Raw genomic sequence first — 24,963 nt, forward strand, 5'->3', positions numbered from 1 at the left:
TGTTTGGATGCATGTACCTTGGGGAAAGTTGACTACTATCCCTGGTCATATCTTAACATAACTTGACTGTTGAATAGCAGCTGTTGAGTGAGTAGACGCAAAACTTGAGAGGCAGCTACTGCTAAACTTTGAGAAATTCCAGATAAGGAGTAGATTTCCTCCTCCAACACACCTAGACTGACATGAATATACTGTTAAGAGTACTTTAGGCTTATATGGGATAATGAAGCTCTAAAGAAATTATATGAGACTGACCAGCTCAAACTTTTTTTTTTTTTTTTTTTTTTGGGGGGGGGATGACCATGAGTTGTTTTCTTCTCTTTCTCTTGGACTTACTGATTAGCAGCAATCTTTCTCCTTTGCACTTGTGAATGAACTGTTCATTGTTGAAAATGGATGAGAAACAAATTTTTCTGCTATACTGCTCAGAAGACCACATTCAACACAACACTGCCTTTCTGTAGCCTTTAATAAGCGTCATGTCACTAACATGGCTAAAATGAAGAGAGTATAGAACAATTAAAGCTGAACCTTAATCTGTTTAGATTTGGCAGTCTTCAAAGTATATAACATACCTTTTCTTTCTCCTATTCTACCCTCTCAAAGCCAGGTACTGGAACATGTAAAAAATTATTGGAAGAAATTTTGACAGCAGGCAGATGTTATCTTCAGTTTTGTGAAGTGATTGGATCTGACCTTGGAATAGTATCCATGTTTTAGGAAGACAGTGTCTCCCTTCCTGTGTAGTCAGTCTACAATTCAGATTTGAATTAGATTTTTGATGTGATATAACTGATGAGAGCTACTACCTTCTTTTGTTTCCCACCATTTAAAGAGATATATGGCAGTGAAGAAAACATTTTTAACTAGATAACCTTGTCTTATCATGGTTTCAAACCAGCTGGAATGTAATTATTTCTAGCATTTGTTCCTTATTACAGATCTCATTATAGATTATAGATCACCCTGTAAACTGAAGAATATGTCATGTAGGCATGAAATATACCTATAATTTTTTATTTTTAATAAATATATTTTATTATTTCGTATTTCTTCTCCCGAAACAGCACATTTTTACTAGAAACAAATACTTCACTCATGTAATAATAACATTTATCTATCTAGTTAACATCACTGGCATTTTATTACTGAACAAAGCATAAAATATAAAAGGAGAAAGATTTTTCGCTTAAATGCAAAACCCAAAGTGGAAATATGCTTTCTGACATGTTAAAGAAGGAGCTGCAGCATTACCAAAGGAACACAAATGAGTGAAGTTTTTTCTTCCTTGTCTTGCAGCTGATCTTAGATGGGTCATTTTGACATCCCTATGAAAGGTATGAAACTCCTGCATCAAGGAAATTGCCTATGATTAAGGGATAATGTGAAAGGATGTTTAATCTTTTTTTTTAGCCCACCTAACACATGTTAATGACCATCAAGAGTTTTTACCCTTTCTTGCTAAATGAATTACTTTCTATTGTCTTCTAAAATTACCTTAGCCATTGTTCCTTACATTTGACTTGAAACACAAATGCACACAAACACTAGAACAAAATATGTAGTCTATCTCTTCATGCTACATGAATTTACTGACCAGTCAGAAATTATTTAGCTAGCAGTAGTTTGTATTTTATTGAAAGAACAATATACGTGCAAAATCAAATTACATCCCTACTAAATGTATGAAATATGTACACAGTACAGACAAAAACTGTTATGGCTGTATATCTGTTGCAAGAAATAATTTGGCATTTAATTATTTTTTTATTTCTTATTTTGACTACAAAATATTAATACAAAATTAATGGAATGTGCTACTTTACTGGGGGGGGGGCTACAAAAAAAAAGGTATGCTTCATTATTTTTATGTTTTGCACATATCCTCACTGTTGCTGACAGCTCCACTAATTTCAAATTCACTTTATTGAATTCACCCCATTATGGAACAAATTTATATAGGTTCACTTATTGTGTCATTACCGAACACAGTATGTATACCTAAGAGTTTAAATTATTCTAAGTTTATGCCTGTGATCTAAGTTCTTATACCAATCACAGATCCAATTGCTTTATATTTTTAAATTACTTACAGGAAAAAAAATAACTTGTAAGATTTGAAAAGATGAGATAAAAGGACAGTCACTCAGACTGAACTTCTAGGATTCACTGTAAAACTATTTCCCTATCAAATTTTTATATTAAATGCTTGCATTCTAAAACATGGTAATGGCTGGTTTGGGATGATGACTTATGAGGCACATTCAGCAACATGTAACAGGAAAAAATCGATTTTCCTTTACCAAATGCCAAAGAAGAAAGCTGAGGCTTTGGTCACTCTGGAAATGGATTACATAGTCAATCCATTAAAGAATTATGGAAAAGGAGAACTATTCCTGAACCACAGGAATAGAGATGTTAAAGATTAGTAGTAAACAATATGCTGTTGTACAAATATTTATTTTCTCAAGTAAGTCAGATGTTTAGCAGTGCTATTACAGCATTGGCATACTTCATGACTTCTCTCTTTTAGAGAGAAGATCCAGATTAAACAAAACATCCCCAAAAGGCCTCAGTTGCATTTTTTAATTATTTACGTTCAGATTGGCTATGTTATTAATTGTACTGCCTTCCAGGGTAAGTGAAGCTGGGTAAGGCAGGTACAAAACCTAATGATTGCTGTTTCATACGCTTGGTTTCAAATGTCCCTGAGTTTTAGAAGTAGGACATTTTAAAGAGAACCACTCATTCAACTCCATACTGAAGGCGTAAGACTAATATTTTGAAAACCTCTAATTCAAAGACCTGTTATCTTTGCTTGACCTTATTTCCTGTCATTGGCAAGAAGTGAGTTGTTTCTATTCACTCTAATAGCCATATAGTATAACCCTTGCTGTGAACAACTGCTATTTATGCATCCCTTTGTAGAATGCTCCAATCTTGGGAAGTCATATGTCTGCCTCAGAAGGGTCATTTACAAACAGCCTCTTGTTTGACCTAAGGGATACATCACATTGCCTCGCCCTGTACTTTTTACCTTGTATACTGTACTTCCTTCCTCTCATGTTTAACACAGCACAGGTGGTTCTGTGGTTCAAAACCAGGTGTCTAAGTCTGAAGTCATCTGCAGAAAGGTTTACTTTCTTATAATTTTTAGCTGGATTTCAGAAGTTATGAAAATGCAGTTATTTTTATTTGAGAAGGAAAAACCTATTTATCATGGCTTCTTTCCCTTTTTTGGTGCCTTACCTGATGTATTTGTCATCTGACCAAATATGAGTCCAAACCACACACTTATTCCCTGTTCCAGAAAATTATTAATGATAAGTCATTGATTTAAAAATATACAGGAACAAACAAGTACTGGGAGTCTGTATCTGAAGAATTATAAACCTTTTCCACTATTAAAAGCAAGGTTAATATACAAATTACAGAAGATATTTTACAAGAGAGTCCAAGCATGAAAACTTTTTGAAGCCTCTCTACTTTTCAATTCTGTTTTTTTAATAGTATACAGGTAGCTTTGTATAGGTAATTATATCTCCTTGAGGTTGTCCATAGCAGAAAAAGGGAAAGTTCCTTTTTTTCTTTCTCAATTCTGTTGTGCTTCACAAATATCTAGATATCGAAAGAACGTCAAATCATAAAATGATACAGAAATGAAAGCATTAGTGTATACAAGAAGGCATTAGTATATACATCATCTCTATGTAATTAGGACAATATTAATATTTCCTGAAGCATGGGGGGTTTTTTTAGGACAGATCAACTATGCCAGGACCCTATTACAAAGATTTAATCAGTCAATAAATAAAGATGATATTTTGCGCAACTCTAGTCATGAGAATTTTTTCATCAATTTCATCATTTTGATTCCGAGTGGAGAAACCAACAGACAAAAAAAGCAAGTCAGACAAGCATTTAAAAAAAAAATTATCTTGCTACTGCATTCTATCCCCTCTGTTACGGGAGGAATTAGCTATTGAATATTGCACTGATATACCACAAAGCCGCACCTGTTAACAATACCATCATCCATATTTGAGATGCATACATTTCGAATTTTTCCTGACAAGTTAAGTATTGTTTCGTAGGAAATTGTACAGAACCAACATATGAAGCTCAGCTCTACCAGTGAGAATTCATAGTAAATATGTCAGAGTGGGTGAGACATTTTATGATGGTTTGTTTTGAGAAAATTAGAGAATTTCTGGGCACAGCAAAAGCCTGCAGCTAAGCACTTGATGCTATGCTTCATAAGTGGTTGTTAGTTCAGGTAGAGAAGGTAGGAGTTGAGAAAGTTATGAGGTTGATGAGAATTTTGCTGGGGGGGGGGAGGTGCTGAAGGGAGGAATATTTGGTCAGAGGTAGTTAGAGGAGAAATTACTACTGCAATTTCTCAATGATCAGTTTTGTGACCATCTTGTTTCATAAGATGACAAAAAGCCAGATGGTAGTGGCATCCAAAAGAGAATGATCAGAATGGCACATGAGAAACAGATGCTCTTGAAGACTACAGTAGCAAAAGTGGGATGAAAAGTAATATAGAGAGTACAAGTATATATTTAGCAACTAATAATGAGAATTAGACTGAGGGTCTCATCAGCTGGAAACAACAGAAGAAAAAAAAAAAAAAAACAAAAAACAACAAACCATCAGGAGGTATTACCTGATCATGGAAAGACTGAGTTGCCAACAGGATATGGCAGTGAAAAGCTGAAAGTGATCCTGGAATATATGAGGTGAGGCATTTCCCATGGAAATACTCAAATATTCGTAACACCGGAGAAGGTGTTGTTTGAGCCTCATCTGCAATACTGTTCACATTAGCCCACATTTTAAATTAATCTTTGTTCAAAATTGAATGACCAAAGAGAAGACTAGCTGCACTTGCAGGATCCTGGAGAAGAGAATGAAAAGGCTTGTGTGGTGCAATAGAATGAAGTCTTCTAGGATGGTTCTCTAGAAATAAAAGAAAAAACAAATACTCAAAATAGGAAAAATCTTATTTAATTTTAAAACCAAATTAGTGCAAGAATAAATAGACGTAATCTAGCTCTGAGCAACTTTTTTTCTGGAATTCGATGAAGGTTTTAAGTGTTAGATAAGTGACTTTCAGGAAGAGCTTTCCATTAGGAATAGTGGAAGCAAAAAACATATCTGTTTTTAAGACAGAGTTTGATACACTTTGAGAATGGGTTTTGTGACCAAATAGTAGTTACCAGCAAACAGCAGTCTCAAAGAAGGTCTCTGCTAGTCCAGCGCTATGATAACATATATTGCTTATGATAAAAATACTAGCTCTGATATAAAAACTAATACATTGTTGCCATTATTAAGTTATCTGTAAGATAACACCTGCAAGGTATTGACATATTAATATAGTTTCTCTCAAAATTCAAATTTAGAAACAACAGTTCTTTTTCTGCCCACTTACTCCCACCACTTGCATCAGCAGATACTAAAGTTCGCAAGAACCACTTTACTAAGCAACAGTAATGGTAGGAATATATTATACAAGATGTTGACCTGGTTATACTGCAAGTTTGGTATATTGTTACTTCCAAAAGAAAACATACCTTAGAATGTGGTGTAGTGTAGAAAGATCTTTTTACAGTCAGTGTGAATATTTTAGTTTCTAGTTTTTGTGGCACATGGTGATACTATGCTAAGGAGTTATTAGTCTGTAGTGCATGACTTACTGCCCAGTCCTGCTGTTTTAACTCAGACCTATCACAACTGCTTTTCAGACAAGGCAATTCTTTTACATTAATTGTGCATTCGAGTAAGGCATGCAAAATTGGATCCCCACTTACTACATTGAAATAACATGAACAAACCAAATGGGCTATGAGAGCACAAGGAATTTATATTTTGCATTGATTCAGTCCATAATACAGCTGTTTTCCAGATTTAACCCTCATATTCCGAATTCTACTACTACTTGATAAATCACTCAGAAAAGTTCAGGTCTATGAATATCTTTTATTCAATTCCTTTTTCCAGGTAGAGATAATAAAGTGGACAATGTTCACATTCAAGCACGGAAACATTGATAGCCCATTAGGAAATCTGAGTATTTCTGCAGTAAGTCAGTGTTGCTGCTTCTTGCCTCACTCTTGTCAGTTTTAGCTACTATTCCCAGGACCACAATGAGCAAATACACTGCCCAGTGCATTGGTCTGTACTGACGTCATAGGAAACAATTGAACTAAATCATGGAGGGTAAGACTTGAGCCTGTGGAATTAAGGTCCCTAGGAGCTTAGCTTTCATCCTTTGTAGTATTCTCCTCAGAAATCAAACTCGCTCATCATTAGAAAGGTTGAGTGTTTGTTATCCAGTGCTAAGGTCGCAGGCGGCAGTGTAAAAAGGAGATAGAGTTGAACACATCAACTCCACACTCGTCTAGCCATCTCAACATCAATGACAAGACCAAACTCATCCTCAGCCTAATCAAGCTTTCTTCAAAAGATGTACAACTTCACAATGGGTTCAGCCAAGCCCCTCACTTTCAGACAAGCACCCCAACTCCTGTGTTAGAATCCTGCTTCGTGGCCAGACCAGTGAATACTTATAATCTTGCTCTGGCACAATTGTACCAGGCAAAGTCAAATTTCTCCCCCGGAGTTGAGCACTCCACCATGCTGCCAGAGGCTCTGTGGTTAGGAATGCTTCCCCAGCAAGGGGGAGAAGCGTGTCACCCAGCCAATGTATGACGGATGTTTCCTAAGTCTTGGATGGCAACTTTCATTAGCAGGCAATAAGATGAAAAGGAGACACCATTGCTATTTTCCATCCTTCAGTTGACATCCTGAGCATATCTAGTAGAAAAACAATGCATCTAGGGCCCTCAAGACCTGTAGATTACTGAGCACAAAGATGGGGCAGAAAATACTTTCAGACTTCTAGTCCATGCTTGAGATTCCTAGATGCTATGACAAAATTTTAAATAGTAACAACATAAACAAGGATAGGCTCTTTATAGGACTCCTGGGTAAAGACTGGTTTGCTAGAGAAGTCCTGCAAGAAATTTTGGCTAGATAGAGCCTGGCTTTTCAAATTCAAGTAGAGTTTTGCTATCAGCTCAAATGAGGTTCTCTCCCATATTATACCTTGCTTTTGTATGTAACTTTGCATGGTCTCTGTGTTAGACAATGTCATCTTGACATCTTATCATTATCAATTAACTCAATTTGACTGTTTTAGCAATTTCTTAGCATCAATTTAGAATAACATATGTAACAAGGATTGTTTGGTTTTGTTGTTTTGAAAGAGTTTGGTGTAACTCAGCAAAAAGGTAATAATGCAGCAGCCTACAAATACTGACAAGAGCCCAGTTAGGATTCATTTCTGAATGTCCACCTAAAATTCCAACCCATCAGAAATCAAATTTCTCTTCCATAGTCTTCTATATACCAACATACATATTTTATCTTTTTGGTAATTTGTCCAGCACCTAAATATATCAGAATCTAGAGTTTCTAACATTTCTGGTTTTCCAACTTTTTTCATATAGGCAGCTGTGTAGGGTACCGTGACTTTCAGTTGTAGCACATTAGACAGTGTGAACACAGTAGCTGTTACTGCCTTCACCTGAATGTTACCTGTTCCTGAAGGATTCAGAAATGAAACAACTGGGTGCCAGTTTTTCTCAGTAAAACTAGGCAAACTTTTGATCTCATTATGATCTCCAGAAGCTGCTCCTGAAAGCACACTGGATGTGAAAGCCCTCCAGAAATTCATCTCCCTGCCTTTGAAGTGACATAGTTACCTCCTTAGATTCAACTTGTTCTGCAAAGGCCTTCTGCATGGCAGAGATGCTGGGCAAGGACAAGCTAATGTGCAGAATCTGGTCAGGAGAAAAATGCAACACCGTCTGTGTTCCTCAGCCTGCAACTCTCACACAGCCAATGTGTTTGGATGAATGACCATGACTTCTTGTAGAAACTGTCAGCCTGGGGAATAGAAGTCATACCTTTCCAGTAATTTAGAAAATAACCACCCTCTCTGTGAGGGAAAGGGTCTGATGATCAAAAAATGCTTCCTATGAATTTAGCACTGTTATCAGGATGCTGAGCAGGTACTATAGCCATATAAAACTAGAAGGGGTGCTTTGTATCTAATATCCCCCAAAGAAAAAAAACCTGTCCTATATGAAAAGTAATCCTTAACCAACCTCTCACATACCTACAGATTCAGGTAGAACACACCATTTAATACCAACATGAAATTCTTCTATCGAGTGCTCAGTCATCCATAATCTGAACTTATCAGTCTATGTCATAACTGGCACATACCAACCAGAATGTTCATATGGAAAAAATATATGCCACAAATTACCCATGACATGCTGACACTTTTCCTTACTTCATTTGCACTTTCAACGGAAAACAATTAGCCAGCTAAACTATTATTAGTAAAGTTTTCCAAATACTGTGTATATTACTGGTTGCACAGAAACTGTGAGAAAACATTCAGCCTTTTGTCTGAAAAACCTGACCCACTGATCACTTTCTGCTACCATAAAATATTTCTGTTTTGGAATTACCAGCCAAAGTCAGATTCCGTGCCTCCACAGCTAGCAGGCAGAGCAAAGTCTCCCTCCATGGGGTGGAAAGAAGGGATATGTAATACTTCTTACGCAGGTCCCCTTACAACAAGCGGATAGTTTGGGTAAGCCTAGGCACCTTCCCTTCAATGAATCCCATCTATTACTCTTCTCACAATTTAATGGACAGCTGATATTGCTACCATAATTTTACATTCAAATTAAAATAAAATATGTGTAAACAGAGTTCTGTTTTGTTCTTTCTTTATTTTTTTTTGTGAAGATGTATGTAAAAGACTAACAGAAACAAAAGTTTCACCTTCCCCAAAACAAGTCAATGACTCCATTTCTCCACCTGATGAGACGAAAACCTACACGAATCCAAAATGGGTGCTAGTGTCATTGCTTAGTGCACTTTTGGAAGATGCTCAAAGTGATGAGCACAGCAAGAGAACCTACACAGAACAGAACAGATGAAAATCTAGCACAGAAAATAAACAGACTTCTGGACTCAAGCAGCTAACATGAAAGAGCTGTTGGTACAGGTTTGCCTACAACAGCATTTTGGGCACTGGCTTGGCCTGTATGCACCAGCGCAACAGGCAATCTCTTCTCCTAGCGCCAGGTCATTCTGATAACAACTTTGAATGGAGAAGGGTTAATGGTCAGGGACATCTGAACAATGGTTAAGTCATCGTTTTAGTCATATTACTGCATTGTGCACCAATGATAATAATGCCTACCATCCAGTTACATGTGTTCATAGCTCTTATGCTTTCAAAGGAGAAAAACACTTTCTGCAGGGGCAGAGACACATGAAGAGACATACTAAAGGTGACAAGTCAGGAATCAGGAATCCCAGGAAGGGAACTCAAGCCCCAGCTGAGCAGTCTGGGACCTACTCAGAATATGTGGAAACCTCTTTTCTCTTTCGTAAAGAATGGTGAAAAGGGCGCACACATTTGTCAATAGATAGTGCTGCACTCCATGTCAAAGCGGTGCTGTAATTGGCATCCAGCAGCCTCCGCATAAGGCCACATGGTTAGAAGAAATTGCTAAATTATTTGACTTGTAAACCCAGTTTGAAATGCTAACTGCAGAGTATTTGTCTGAGTGATAAACTCTTTAAGGAGAAACCTTTGATCTCCAGTCAAGTAAAGACCCTTAAAAGTCCTGAAGTCTGCAGCAGCCAGCCCTAAAGACCTTTGTCTGCAGCCATCACTGGAAGAGGGGGAGGGAAAAAGCATTTTGCACAGTGATTGCCCAGAAGTTTGGCTTTGCTTGTAAAGCTGGAAGGTGAAAGGCCGCACAGCTCCCTTCCCTCCCCCCAACAAAAAAAAGGTTATCCAGCTTTATGGTATAAGGCAGTCCTTAACTTTAAACTAATGACTTGGGCTTAGCAAAGAAGACTGTAACCTGCAAAAAAAGGTTTATAGACAGTGAATTTTCTTGTTCATGAAAAAACATTTTTCAGATCAAATTTGAAGTGGCCCGTGGTATCCCTTAAGCACAGCATGTTGCAATGCATTTTTGGTTTCTAGCACTAAAATGGGAAAGAGTTCAGTCTGCATACTAGCTCTGGTAGAAACACTTATTCCCTTTATCACTGAGTTCAGATCAACAGGGCCAGAGCTTGCATGTGTGCTAACCGTCATTCTTCAGCCTCGCTCAAACAAAAAGCAGCAGAGCGTTGGGCTGCCGCTGCAGTCCTCTCAGCAGAGTAAGAGGACAGCTGAACCATACGTGAACTCTCTCCTGCCACTGCACAGGCAACCTCTAGGGCAGACAGGCAGGGCTACTAACCTTTTCTGCCTCCTGAGTTTATTCATGGATAATATTCTCAATTTCCAAAATTCCTTGTGACAGAGGGAACTAGAGTTAAAAAAATCTACCAGAAATTGGTACGGCCCGAGTGTCACTCCTCCTACTTCCTCCTGCGTCCTTTCACCACCACCACCCCGGACAAAAGTTCACAGCTGACTAGCAGTGTCTGTGAATGGCAGATCTTTTACTGCTAGCTTTAGCCTCTGCTGAGCTCCCAAATGGGGTGGTGTTGCTTGATGGGGTCATCTGTTTACTTAAAACAGGACTGGGATCAAAAGTTCATTTTCATAGACCATTAAATGACAGTGATACGTTAACAACTTCAGCCACTGCTGAGTTGGGCTGGATGTGACTCGTAGGTGAATGACACCATATGCCAGTCACCCTGTTTCTTACAAGATTTATTTCAAGTACCTTCCCTATACCTCTCAGGGAATAGGGAATCAGCCATCTTCCATACCAGTCTAGAAGGTGTACCTGTAGGCAATCTCTGACACATTATGTTCCCCTTAGAGGTCACTAGCAATTTATTACAGCGTATTTACAGACATCCCATCACCCACTGGGATTTGTTTTAATGAATCAGTAACACTCAATTTCTGACCAGCAAAATCTTACTAATCTTCCACTTTTTTGGTCACATGGAACACTCTGAGAGACTTACTGCTTGTGGAGTATTAAATACTAAAGTCAGCACTTGTGATCCAGACAGAGGGTGAGGGAGAGAGAGGGAAAAAAAAAAAAGAGAAAGAGTGAAAAATGTAAGTAATTTCGAAGTCTTCAGACAGCAGAACTGAAAAAGTGAGCAACAATTTACATTGCTTCCAACAGGCAGCCCCCTGAAAAGTGGAAGAAATATGGCAGTGAATGATTTTTGGTGTAAAAGCCCAAGTTATTTAGGCTTTTAAATTATTTGACAGTGGTTTTGCCAATTAATGACAAAAGCTCCAGTCAAATTTTTACAGAAACACAAAGGAAGACTTCCTTAATCAAATAAGGACACTCAGAGCATGCAGCTGAGTGACACATCTGCTGAAGGCCCAGCATCTGCCTGTAAAAAATGCTTTTTCTCCTGGAAAAGTGTGATTTCCCCCTCGCCCCCCGCCATGGCATGTTTAAACACTCAAGAGAAAGCAAGGGCCCAGGTCACCAAGTGCCACCCTCCTCCGCACAGCACCCAGTGCACAGCTAACTCCAGGAGGACATGGAGCCCTGTCTGCAGCTTCAGCCGTCAGTCCTTCCCACGCAGGTCGGGTCCTGCCCAGCTCTCCAAAGCCCTCTCCAGAGCCAAAGCCTCAGGCCTTTAATGACACGTCGTAAGGCCTTTTCTCAACTCGAGGGTGTTTCTCCCTCTGTAGTATGGTGTGTTTTGACCCGTCAAATCCATTAGAAAATGCCAAGGAGTGTTGTAGACCAGTGCCAGACTGGAGGAAAATCAGAAAACTGGGAAGGGAGAAGTGGGAAACCCCTGTGCCCTGGGCAGCACTAGCACAGCTTAAGGGACTTCTGCTACGGTCTGTAGATCACACAAGTGTCTGGTGGCACCCATTAACTGCTTTCAGCATAACAATGGCTCTTTCTCATCTCTGCCCATCCTCCCCGTCCCAGTTAAATGAGCTATTTCCCAGACAAATAAAGACTGGAGAGACTGCCTTCACTAGGTGTAGGAGGCTGGGGAAGGGAATTCAGATGGGAGCCTGCTGAAAGAGGTGGGGAGACGGGGCCGGCCTGAGCACTGCTGTGGGAGATGAGGGGAAAGGGAAAGCCTGCCGGTAGGAAAGCCTGGTACAGGGGAAAGAGGTGCAGGGAGCATGAAACCCTATTTACCCTCTGTCCAGGGATCTGCAGGAGGGAAGGGAAGCCACGGTGCAGGGGCAGATATTAGGGGTCAGGGACACGCAGGAGGTCAAAGGAGGGTGGGAAAGGAGGAAGCTGACAGGGAGGTGGCCCTGGTGACTGCACCAGCTCAGCTTACAGGAGCTGCAAAGTGCAGAAGCGTTCAGTAAAACCAGCAGGCAAAGGGCTAGGTTGCTGCTCTCCTCACTTACTGTTTTCTTAGCATACCTATGTCCTCTCCATCCAAAGAAATTGAGCAGGCAGGAGGGCAGCCACACTGACCTTGTCCCAGCCTGGTGGCCTGACCCCACTCCTACACCTTTTCTGCTTTGGCTGCAAGGACAGCACGTCTGATACAGAAGCTCCTTCTGAAATGCTTGTTCTTCCTCCAGCCTCTGGGAAAAGCAAGCAAAGAAGGAGCAGCAGCCAGGTGGGACACACACTGCTTTAAAGGTGACAGGTCAAACTTCAATTCCACAGTGTATCTGTGTTTCTTTGCATAGTGTAGGCAATGTGAAGATAAAAAAACTCTTTACATATTTCTACCCGACTTTATATAGCTAGATGTATAACATTTGTATAGCATGGGTAAATATTTCTCTGTCTAACCTGACTGCAGACTTCATGCCGTCAGATAAAGGAAGGAGTCAGTTTTAAGGAATTCAGGAATACAAGATTGGTTTGTAATATCACTATTGTATTTCTTCCCCTTCTACTGAAAACAACTGTTCCAAAACCACAGCCAGCCACAGTGATATAGCAGAGCCCAGAAGTAGGCCTTTGAGAAGTATGAAGTTCAGTATATGAAGAAAGAATAGCAAGACAAAGACTTAATTTGTTAAAAGACATTGAGCAAAATCTTTCTCTACAGCAATGTTAATTATAAAAAAGCAGTTATCAAAATAGTTCAAAGAAAACCACTCTGAGTCTGCATCACTGTAAGCCAGCTCAAGCGTAATAGCTGTAAAGTAAAAAGCTTTGGGACCATCATTACTGGTGTATCTAACATCTGTAACTCAACAGTGACCTCCTAAGCATCTTTGCCAAGGCAGCCACCCTGGGGATTGAACCTATTTTCTCCTGTAAGAGTTTTGTTTACAACCCTGCTCTCCTCTCCCTGGGGGTGAGAAACAAACCTCTCTGTAAAGTGTGAGGTTGCACCTTTCTTGAAACAAGGCTGCTGGACCTATGAAACTCTGTGTGGTGGGACGCAAGGAGAGAAACCCCTACAGTACCGCACAGCTGCTTGCTCAGCTGGCTGAGCTGCGTTAGGGGTGAGTCCTGCAAAGGAGACTCATCTTAGGGGTTTCTTTTAACTCAGAGGGTTCGCTGGGAAGCAGCTGTCAGCAAGAACGCTGTAGCAATGGCACCTCTTTTGTCACCCAGAGGGCAGGGTTAGGACACACGGTGGTAGTCTGGCAAGTTCAGAGAAGGTCTCCGGTTTACTGTGAGGTCTGCTCGGTTTTGTAGAAGATAAGCTGTAACCGTTGCATCCTGCCCAAATCTTCCACACCAATCTTTTCCCTCCTTGTGCCTTCCCTAAACTCACCACTGGCCTACGTTCAGAGTCAAACTAGAGTAGGATCTTTTGACGTGAAAAAGAGCCTGACACTAGAAGTGTGGCCTCGTGAGCCACTGCAATGAAAACCCTGTTTTAACGGAAATTGTTCATTGCCATCAATATATAGGAACTAGAAGATTAATGCACCGCTGTACTGTCACAGCTAGGAGAGGGCAGAGAGCCTTGGGGAAGACAGTAAAAGCATATTTGGGAACATTTTGATCACAGACCTCCTCAAACATAATTCTCTGTTGAAAGGATGAAGCTGATCGGCACTGCAATCAGAGCATTACTGGCAGGCGCTGACTCAGCCTTTCCCGGATATCTCCTTCCCAATCCAGCCGCTCCTTAACTCCCTATTACACATGTACTGATGCTTCTGTACGCAGGACAAGCCTGCTTGTACGTGCATCTCTGCTCACCCTTTCCGCAGGCTGCAGTAGCAGGGAAGTTAGCTGAGGGCATACTCAGAAGAAGAATGCGTGCAGGAGAGAGTTTGCAGTGCAGTTTCCCCCTTTTCTCTTCCAAGTGCACTCTCTTCATTATGCCCCTTCTTAACATTGCTGTGACTTTCTTTTCCCCTTCATGCTGCAATAGTGGTGCTGAATTTTGATGAGACAAAATCAGGTGCAGCTGGTGGCATTTATTTATTTAGAAGCAAATGCAACATTTTGATAAGTATTTTGGAGTTACCAAGAAGAATACTAGGTCAGCTGCTTCTCTCAATCCAGAATGAGTTCTTATATTTTTATGTGGTCAATTAAAGGAAGCACTTGCCTTGAATCCACAACTGTATTTTTTCTTTTAGATATTCCAGATGCTTTTGGTCTTACATTAAAGTTAACGTTAGCTTTTTATATAATTCATACAGTAGCCACAGGCACCAAAAAAAAGTTAATTTCTTAACTATAGCTTTCCTCTTTTTATGTTTGCAATTTCAATTAACTGTTCTAAATAACTGACAACATGGAATATAAAACATTCCTGCAACAATGTAGGTCTAACAGCAATTACGTTGATTTACTCTGGACCATGTTAAGTTCAGGGAGTAGGATAAAGAGACAAGAGTTTAAAACTTCTTTCACACTGATGTAATAAATTCAGTACATTGCTTTAAAGTTAGGGCAAAATAGCTGGTAACTGAAAGTCAAAAAAACCCTTGTTTTGTTTTCCACTGTGATAGAAAACAATAGATTATGGGAAAGTTCTTCAGAAGGTGATCAGAGGAAAAGTTCACCAGCATCTATCATGGACTGTGTCTCTGTGGCCTGCTGGGATAGGAGGGAGGGACATAAAGGTGTCAGCAGTTGAACTGATACGGTAAATCACAGTAGGGCTAGTAAAGCGCAATGGCAGCCTAGTGTAAATGCCTTCAGACTTCTATTTCTTCTCCGAGGTTGTACTCGGGACACGTCCCCTCTTTGTGACCTTATCTCTGGGGCAGTGGGTTGTGCACTGGTCTCTCCTCTTTAGTTTACAAGGACTAATCCATTTGCAGGTTAATAAAAGGTGAAAAGAACAATCACCAAGGAGCCACCAAAATAAACAAGTAGTACCTTTGACTGCTTAAGGATTCTTGGTTTTCCTCACCAGCATGCTTGGCCTGTCTCCTCGCTCTCCTTCCAAATACTTTGCTAATAAGTACATCTGTAAACTGTTGATTAAAAAAAAAGTACTAACACTATGCAAAACAGAACAATAAGGTGATTCCATAAAAAGTAGATGGTTCCACTTTGCAGGCATGTAACTTGTCTCTGTAAAATGTACTTTTCTGTGTACGTCCCCATGGTTGAAATTTGCAAATTTTTCTAGAAATGCTGACTGACAGTTAGTGCATTTCAGTAACCCGCACACTCTCAGTCCCAGTTAGAGGAAAGGTTCCCTCAGAATTGTCACAAATCTGAGCCATTTCATACAATGAGCAAAAAGGTCACAACATGCTGTTACTTCAAGCAATCTGTTGATAAGATTAATGAGCTTTTCTCTTTAACTGCTAGATTTATAATGTGTGCACTAGCTTGCTGCAGTGCTGTAGGCAGCATCATTAACATCAATAATGTATATTTAATATAACAACACCAAGGAGCAAGAGAAGTTGGGACAACAAGGATGACACTAGGGTGAAAACCACCACTGCGTTATGCAGCCAGGGCTGCGGTGCTGCGCTGGAACGGTGGGGCTGTTTTGCCTCACTGGTGGTTTCCCTTTGTTCCCACCCTATCTCCTTCCATTCTTCTCAAATTTAAGGAAAATTCACAAAAGAGACTATTGCCAGGTCAGGGAGCAGTTTGCCATTACTCTGTGGTCCCTAGGCCTCCAAGGGAAGCTTTGGAGAGAAGCAGGGTGTTTTATGAGTAGGTGTATGATGTAGACTTATAAGTAAGAGGAAAAAATCTCAACCCTATTCACGCAGGCTGGCACTACTATAGCTAGTAGGGCACTATCCAGGATACGGATAGGTTGTTAATTCAGAGGGACCTACATATGAAATAAAGGCTATTAGGTGAAGCATACCACAGCCCCTTGCTTCTTTCAGTCAATTAAATCAGCAAGCCAAGAAAACCGAGACCTACTATCATTCCACTGCAAATTCAGAACTAATCCCCCAAAGATTTTTGTTCTGCTGACGTTTTACACAGAAAAGCAGTATATTTCTGAGATACAGATATATTAAATTAATGTTGACCCTATACATCTAAAGCAGGAAAAAACCCAAAACTTAGTTGGTGCTCTTCCCTCATAACAGTGATTCCTGGAGGAAGCTATTTCATTTAAAGCAGCATGAACAAAGATGTCTTAACACAATCTTGGCAGATGTGTGCCTGTGCATGTCTCCTCCTTAAACTGTCTCAGTGGTACCTACGTGGCTGCTCAGGACCCAGATCTCTGTATGACACAGATCTTTTCAGCTTCCAACCACCTCAGAAAGTTACTGACCTGCCTCCCACCTGAAGGAGTGCAAATGGGACTGCTTTTTGGTTACTTTTATCTCTGGAGAGATCCTGTGAGGGGCCCTCAGCTCTGGAATTTATTCCCCCCTTTGCTCAAAAACAGCCTCCAACTATCTTTGACCTTCTGAGTAAGCTGTGTGGCCCAAATCCAAGGATTTGTTTTGGGAGAGGAGTAAGAAAGGTTGGCATTTGTGGGTGTGGTAGGAAAGCATGTTGTCAATAGCTGCTTCAGTCCTTGGTTTATAATTTTCTTGTGTTGTGGCAGTTATCCTGTATGGCAGTGTAAACTTAACCCGTGGAGGCTTAGGCTTTCCTAAATGGTCATAAACTGAGGGGGGAAATGCATTTAAATCAACCAGTGTATGAATGATTGTGTGTTTGTGAACAACGTGACCTGGCAAACAAGTACGTTGTAAGTCACTTTTGCTAAAATGATCCTTCTAGCCTTGCAGATCACACAAGTTCTGCATGTGTCTCTGGGGCACTAACAGCATACATCAGTAAAACAGCGTTGTTGGGACTGCTGATAAAGGAACAAATAACACTTTAATTAACTGAGAATTCTTAATATGTTGCCCTGCCTATGTTGCAACTGAAAGGTGAGCTGTAAACACCTATTAAAACAGCACTATTATGTCCTACTACCGAAGTTCTCTTGTCTGTCACCTTTTAAATATTTTAAGCTGAGATTCTTTAAAAGCTGTCTCCACTGCTCTTACTCTTTGGATGTAAACAGATTTGTTAAATATATTATTTCCAACCCACCCACGAAGTTACATTAATTTACATAACTTAATGAAGGCTGCATTATTCATTGAACTTCTCATATAACATTTTTCGTAAGACATTACTAAACAAGTGAAGCAAGCCAGTCTAGTAATGAGTCTTCTCTAAACTTGCTGCCAGTTATGTTTCCTTTCTCCTAATCTATCACTCTAATGGTTGCAACTAATAAACTTTTCAAATCTTTGCTGCTAATCTGTATATGTTTTGCATTGCATGCTGGATAGTATAACTTGACAGAGAATTTACAATACAAACCACCTGGCAAACAAAACTATCTAGATTAACAAATGCTACCCAAACCTACCCACTCTTTTTTGTTGTGATAGAGAAGACAACTACATGTAACGTAGTACCTTTAAGCCATAAATAAAGTAACTAATTTGGGGCTGGAACATACCCTACTGAGCAGTGTATCCCAAACACAAGATGTGTGCCTGCCTTTTATAATTTCAAAAACATTGCCAAAAGTCAGCAGATTGAAGTTTGGTTTACATCAATGTTCAGCAGAGTCACAGCCTTGTAGGCTCTTCTAGGAAAGATGGTATGCAATAATTTTAAGGTAAAGAAATTCTGCAATTGGTTGCTTGCACTTGGGCTACTTAATCTGTATTTGGGACTGAATCAAAAGTAGTTAGATTTTCAGGGAGCCTGAGCAGTGCAGGTCCCTTTGAGACAGATAGCAAATTTTGAGAATTTATAGCTCATAAAACCAAATTCTAATGCTTAAAAAAAAAAGACAGATGGATCCAGGGGTCTAATTTTATGCATATTAGTTTTAAATGACTGGAGCATATTCTTTTATCAGCATCCACCCTGAACACCTCTGCCGATGTGTAGAATTAACAAAACACAGCAGTGTTCTCTTCTCAAATGTGACTAGACCCAGATTTGTAAAAAAAGTTTTAAAAACTTCCTGTAGCACTTAGGACTACCACTTGAAAGTCAGAGATGGAGTATTTTACATATTATTAAGTATTTTTCTTGGTACCTTTCCAAAGGTTATTCTAAATCACTGACTGGAACAAAATAAGAAAACATACGATAGACTGAAATGGGGTAGAAAGGAGGACAACCTTTTTGTCAGCCTCTCATCTTGCAAGGTCCGAGAAAAGACACCTGTAGTAGAGGTAAAAAATAAAATAAGATGTCAGAAAAGTAATTGCAAAATCTTAAGCATACAAGGCTTCAAATTATACTGTCCCTTCAATAAGTGCTTTTATGAACCAAAAGAAAGAAATCCTTTCCCAGCTCAACTGCTGGAAACAACGTGAAAGTAACTAGGTTTCACTAGGACAAAATAAATAAATCTGATCAAATTATTTTTAATCAATCAATATTTTTTCCCCCCAGTAAGTCTTCAGCATTCATCTGCACATTTTTTTCTCACTCATATAACCATTACCAAAATTCACTATTACCTGTTCTGACCTCATTTGGAAATACTAATGCCTTTCAGTCAGGAATTGATTTATCAAGTAGCATTCCTCAACATCAGTTTACACCAATGCCATTCTTTAATGTAATTTTTAGTCAAGAATGGATATAACTGTATGTTGTTAATAACCACACATTTAGCATCACAGAGATACTTCAGAAATTCTAAGCACCAAAGGTGCTGCTGGCTGGCAGGAGCTATTATTCACGTGGGTTTAAGAGAAGTGTGGGATCCAGTAACTCACCTTACCCTCAGAGAAGAACCAGCATGCTACATATAAATCATGGCTTTTTACTCCAGGACCAAAGCCTAGCACCAACCGAATTGTATGGGGTTTTGTGGGTTTTTTTGGAGGGGAGAGAGACCAAGTCAAAGATTTTTCTTTTAAATGACAGGTTAACTAAGAGGAAGAATATGAAATACCCCAAAAAGGACCAGTTAGAAGAAAGGGGTGAGCACTCCTCACCAAATCTGGCCCTTTAATGAGTTTCAGCTTGTGAGCCTTGGAGGACCAGTCACTTACAGTAACACATGGCAACACTTGCAAAAGGAAAGCTAGAGCCTGGCTCTAGGAACTACCTACCTGTTAGCAGAGGAGCAGGCTGAAGCAGCTGCTGCCTTTTCCTGCCCCCTCCATCTCCACCGCAGCACCGCAGCACCCCAGCACAATGTTCACGCAGGGAGCTGGATCGAGGACCTGGTCTGCCCAAAAAACAATTAGGTTTTCTGTAGACAATTTTTCAGCAAGATCCTTTCCTAGATCCAACATACTAAGAGGGGTACAAGCTGGGGGTACAGGAGCCGGTCAGCCCTTAAATAGCAGCCACAGTCTCAGCGTGTGCCCACACCAGCCGCTGATGAGCGTAATACATAATACGCAGCAGAGCTCACCTGAAACTGGTCTGCAGCCAGCATCTAAGCTGTCAAGATACAGCTGCATAGAGGAGATTAGCAGGGGCTGTAAAACCTGCTCAAGAAGTTGGGCAAATATTTTAGCAATTAACCCACACTGAGCTCCATATTACTGGAGCTACACGGCTACCATTTCTTGGGATAGCTTGTTTAAAGCTAGCTCCAAGATGCCTAAATTACACAGCAGTGACAGTCCGTTTAACTACAGAGATAAATTATACAGGGGCAGTGCCTAACACAGGTTATGTTGTCATGATTTACAACAGCTGAGGATGTGCCCCCAGATGTCCAGACAAAATCAAATTAAGTATATGATTTTTTTTTTCTCCAAACATAAAAGCCTTGGAAACTTGACTCAAAAATCAAAAAAGTAAACAGAGAAATGCATCTATGACCTTAGACTTACACTGTGAAAGAGTGTTCATATTCTCCATATAGCATTTAGATTCCCATTCTTTATAAAAACAAAATATAAACTAAAATAATATGAAGACCATGCAAAAAGTTCCCACATATAAAAGACTTCAATTAAAAATAAACAAAACATTTAAAGAATATCAGCATCTATTTGGATTTGCAGAATGTTGTAACGTTAAGGAAGAAAATGTTAAGAAGGGATACCAAGGCAAGAGTCTTGCTGTTCTCCAGACTTCATATCACCTCCAAATCAGGATCACGGTTTGCAATTTTCCACTACTACATGGGTAATAAAGGGGTCTTAAAGGTGGATTATTCATCAAATCCCTGAAAAACAAAATGTTACAAGAGGTTTGCATAGCAAAAATTATTTAATATTTTAAACACTTAAAGAAGACTCAGGCACAATCTAAAAAGAGTATCTTTTGTATTTTAAGACTACAAAAAATTTAATATGTAAAAGTCTTGATACTCACGCTCATATGTAGGTTGTATGTAAGGTCTTACATTAGAAGCTTATGTATTTAAAATGCTAGCTGGAAACACATCAAATGTATTATAGAAACACTCCTAAAAAAAAAAATAAATCCAAACCCTAGATGCTATTAAACACCTGCAGTGATTTTGAGCAACTTAACTCCATCCTTAATTTTGACCTTGGGAGAACATAATGAAAAAGTGACTGTTTTCCAGAAGCAAACAAAAAATTAAATTAGTCTATATGGTGCTATAAGTATTCGTGACACTGAATTACATTGGTTTACTTTGTAGATGTTTATAGAGCCAGCCTATGTTGTTTGACTTTTGAGGGAAGACTAATAGGTATAGTAATGGCGGGGAGGGGGGGAGCACAAAAAACCTTATGGTTAAGCCAAAACAGGGGTCATGCCTAGGGCATTTTATCTGCCCTGCTTACACACCCCCAGGGAATTGCATCTCAACAGTTGATTCCCTGTTAATCAATTCACATTAGTGCCTGCCTTTTAGTTTTCACTTTGCTGAATTCCAGAAAAGAAGTTTGTAAATCAAATGCATGATCTTTCTCTGACCTAGTAAGAGCTGTTGCATTTCAAGAAGAAATCAGCAGATTTTCTAAGAGATACCTTCATAAGTAAAGATTCCTTGCCAGCAGACTCAACACCGAACAAGATCCAGTGGTCTGTTTAAACAGGTCAGCAGTAACATGGGAGGAAAGGCCATTTCTGGAATTTTTTTTTTCTCAACCTATTTTCTCCAGCTACAGAGAAAGACTCATGTTACACATTATTCTTCTGTTTCCCTTTACTTTCTTATTTATATGGCTCAAGATTATGTGCTTGATAGGGAGAGCTGGAGCAGTTGCTATCACTCCATACTGTTTTCAGTGAGCATGCATGTTTTTGCACTGCTATTGCCACTTACAGGCTAAAACTTAAAACAATTTACTATTCACAAGTGAGAACCACATTGCGGGTCGGAGACAGGGGAGAGTTATGAGCATAGAAATAGCAAATAGCTCATTTACAAAAGCAGATCTGACTTTACAACCAAACCCTTTAGACCCACTGGTTAAGCTGCTCTCTAGCATACACGCAGATCTTCATACAGAGGATCATAAAAAATAAACTTTATTATCAAACTTAAAATTCACACATTAAACATAAGATCTAGACACAAATAATACTGAAAACATTCTTAAACAATAACCATTTTCGGTAATTAGGACAAGTAGCTAGTTACCATTGTTGCCTTTAAGAATATTTCTTAATACATAAACCATTGTGAAATGTCTTCAAACGCTTAGCTGGCCAGTTTTCAGTAAGATTTTTAAATAGGGGAAAACTTATTTCTATAGAAATAACATTATCTAATTATGAATCAGAGACCCATAATTGTAGTGCTTGGGGAAAAAATATCATAGCCTTTTGAAATATTTAGAAGACATAAATAACTATTGCAGATTTACAAGTTTAAATATTTAAAGGCCTTCATTACTATAAAAAGTTACTATGTACATATTAGATGCTATATAGAAATCCAGCCGGAGGCAAGCGTTGAGCTCTCAGATTTGGCCGCTGAAACCTATGAATTTGGTAGGCAGATTGTCCACAGGGTACACTATGGGGCCCGTTTTCATTGTAGGAGGTCCATTCAGCAGCTGCCAGTCACAGCTCCGAGCCAACTCCACTGTAAATATTTTCAGAAGGACTTTTGCAAACTCTTTGCCCACGCAGCTCCTCAAGCCCCCACCGAAAGGAATGAAACTGAACCTAGAGGAATCCTCTGGAGGTGGAGACATGAAGCGATCCGGGTTGAATTCATCCTTATTGGTGAAGAGGTCTGCCACATCGTGGGTATCACAGATACTGTAAATAACGTTCCAGCCTTTAGGGATCTGGTAACCCTATCAAAAGAAGAGAAAGGAGACATGAAGCGCCTTGCTGTCTTAAATAAGGTGAAGTGTCAGCACAGGACACGTGGGTGCACCCCACCTCCCCTTCTGGCTTCCTGCAGGTCACTCTGAGGCAGACGGGCTACACGAACGCGTTAGCGCTTTGCGGCTGCTCTGAGGAGTTGAGCCCAAGCCCCGCTTACATTTAGCTCAAGGGTCTTGAGCGCAATTCGAAATCCTCCAGGAACAGGCGGGCTCAGCCTGAGGGTCTCTTTGATGACACAGCCCGTGTACTTCAGCTGCTCCAAGACCTCCATGTCCAGCTGCTTCTCTTGGTTGGGACTGCACAGTAACCCCTAGAAAGGAAGAGGCTGTCATGACATTCATGGAGCAGGCAGCCAGGGCTCCTGGCACTGCAAAGCAGCCACCCCTCAGTGAGCGGTGTTTTTGTGCCACCCCCTAAAAGTAGGGCACCACCTGGGTTGAGGGGAGCCCTGTCTGGGACACCTCTCCTGGAGGTACCTTCCCAATGCCCCCTCCTGTGGAACGGCTCTGGGGAAGACACACACCTTCACCTGCAGCTCTTTCCTCACTTTCTGCAGGACGTCGTGGTGGAGCCCTAGGAAGGCGATCAGCGACGTGGCAGCACTAGCAGTGGTTTCATGGCCCCCAAACAGCAGCTCTGTGGCAGACTCCTTCAGCTCCTTACACAGAGGACAGAGGAGGGATAAAACAGGTCTTGAACACAGTATCTCCGCCAGGCCCACTCTACCACCACAACGCTGTGCATTGCTCCCAGACTGGGGCAGACACCCAGGGGCCAGGACGGGGGTGGTGCTTGTGCTCCCTGCGGACACGGCTCCGCGTCCGATGGCCTGGTTACAGCCTCTGCACCCCAGTGCACTACACAAGCTGGTTTATTTCAGGGGGAGAGGGAGCACCTCCTGCTCTCTCCTTTTGGCCCCAAGAAGATAAGTGTGCTGCTGACAGAGGGACTGGGGGAAAGGGATGGATCTGGCCCTGGGGAACCTCACCTGCATGTTGAGCTGCTCCCCGTTGCCCTGTGTGTGCTCCATCAGCAGCTGCAACGCATCCTTGTAGCCGCCCTCGGGCTCCTTGCGGGCCATCTTGGCACGGATGTTCTCCTCGATCTTGGCGTGGATGATGTTGCGTGCCCGCAAGCCCTGACCGAGCAGCAGGGAGAGCACCGTGGGACTTGGGCCGTACTGCCCTCCCTCCCCTCCGTTCCCTGCTGCCCTGGCTGCAGGGGCTCCCCTCTCCCGCCTGCCTGCCGGGAGCCTTACCCGGTAGAGCCCGCTGAAGGGCACGTCGATGGGGAGGGAGAAGAGGTTGCGGATCATCTCCTCGAAAGCCTCCACCAGCTGCTGCTCGCCATCGGGGCTGGCCTGGCGGGGCTGGAAGCCCAGCAGGATCCTCATGGCGATGCGGAACATGAGGCGCTTCACCTCGGGGTACACCAGCAGGCAGGGCCCGGCGGCCCCCAGCCACCGGGCCAGGCAGGCGCTCACCTCCTCCTGGATGACGGGCACGTAGTGCTGCAGGGCGTCCCGGGAGAAGGCCCGCATGATCACCTGCCCGGGGGGACGAGGGGGAGGAGGAGGAGGAGGAGGATGGGGACACGGGCTCAGCCGCCGCGCCCGGGGCGGCCGCCCCCGCTCCCCACCCGCCGCCGGGGCCGTACCTTTTTGCGGTGCTTGTGCTGCCCGTTGTGGAGGTTGGAGAGGCAGCCCGAGCCCAGGATGGTGCGCACCGAGGCGGGCCACTGCACGGAGACGAGCCGGTGCTCGCCCAGCAGGATGTGCCGCACGTTCTCGGCGCCCATCACCCGCACCGTGGGCCGTCCGAAGAGGTGAGTCTTGTAGATGAAGCCGTATTTCCTGCGTTTCATTTGCAGGAATTTCCGCCTCTGGGCAGGGCAGGGGAGGGGAGGAAACAGTGAAATAGGTCTCGAAAAGGAGGAGAGGAAGGGGTAGGGAGAGCAGCTCTTTCCCACCTAGGCACGGGAGCCCGGCGGAGCTGCCGCTCGTCCCCCGCCCCTGCAGCCAGAGGAGGAGCCGGGGCGCTTCTCCGCTCCCCGCGGCATCGCCTCGCCTTACCTGCAGCACCATCTGCAGCGTCTCCCCGAAGAAGGGGAGCCCCATGGTGCCCGGGGGCAGCGGGAGCGGGCAGCTGGGGTCGCGGCCGCTCACGCAGTACAGGTCCCAGAGCTTGACAGTGGCCAGAAAGAGTAGCAGGGGCAGCAGGAAGGTGCACAGGGCGCTGGCGACCAGGGCGGAGAAGCCCATGGCTGGGGAGCGAGT

The 24,963-nt window shown here is 41.8% G+C and overlaps 1 protein-coding gene across 2 annotated transcripts; it reads right to left on the reverse strand.

Moving 5' to 3' along the window:
* Positions 1–21,878: 21,878 nt before the first annotated feature.
* CYP26A1 (cytochrome P450 family 26 subfamily A member 1) lies at positions 21,879–24,963 on the reverse strand. 2 transcript variants are annotated; one of them, XM_069796646.1, is made up of 7 exons: positions 24,760–24,963; positions 24,345–24,569; positions 23,947–24,198; positions 23,677–23,826; positions 23,212–23,346; positions 22,846–22,998; positions 21,879–22,654 (listed from the first exon to the last, which is right to left on the reverse strand). In XM_069796646.1, the coding sequence occupies exons 1-7, from the start codon at positions 24,946–24,948 to the stop codon at positions 22,313–22,315; spliced, it is 1,446 nt and encodes a 481-aa protein (XP_069652747.1). In that variant the 5' UTR covers positions 24,949–24,963; the 3' UTR covers positions 21,879–22,312. The 2 variants fall into 2 exon arrangements, with proteins under 2 accessions (XP_069652747.1, XP_069652746.1); XM_069796645.1 differs by having other exon boundaries at positions 23,947–24,234.

This window comes from Haliaeetus albicilla, chromosome 11, assembly GCF_947461875.1.
Source record: "Haliaeetus albicilla chromosome 11, bHalAlb1.1, whole genome shotgun sequence".
In the NCBI taxonomy this organism is placed as follows: Eukaryota; Metazoa; Chordata; class Aves; order Accipitriformes; family Accipitridae; genus Haliaeetus; species Haliaeetus albicilla.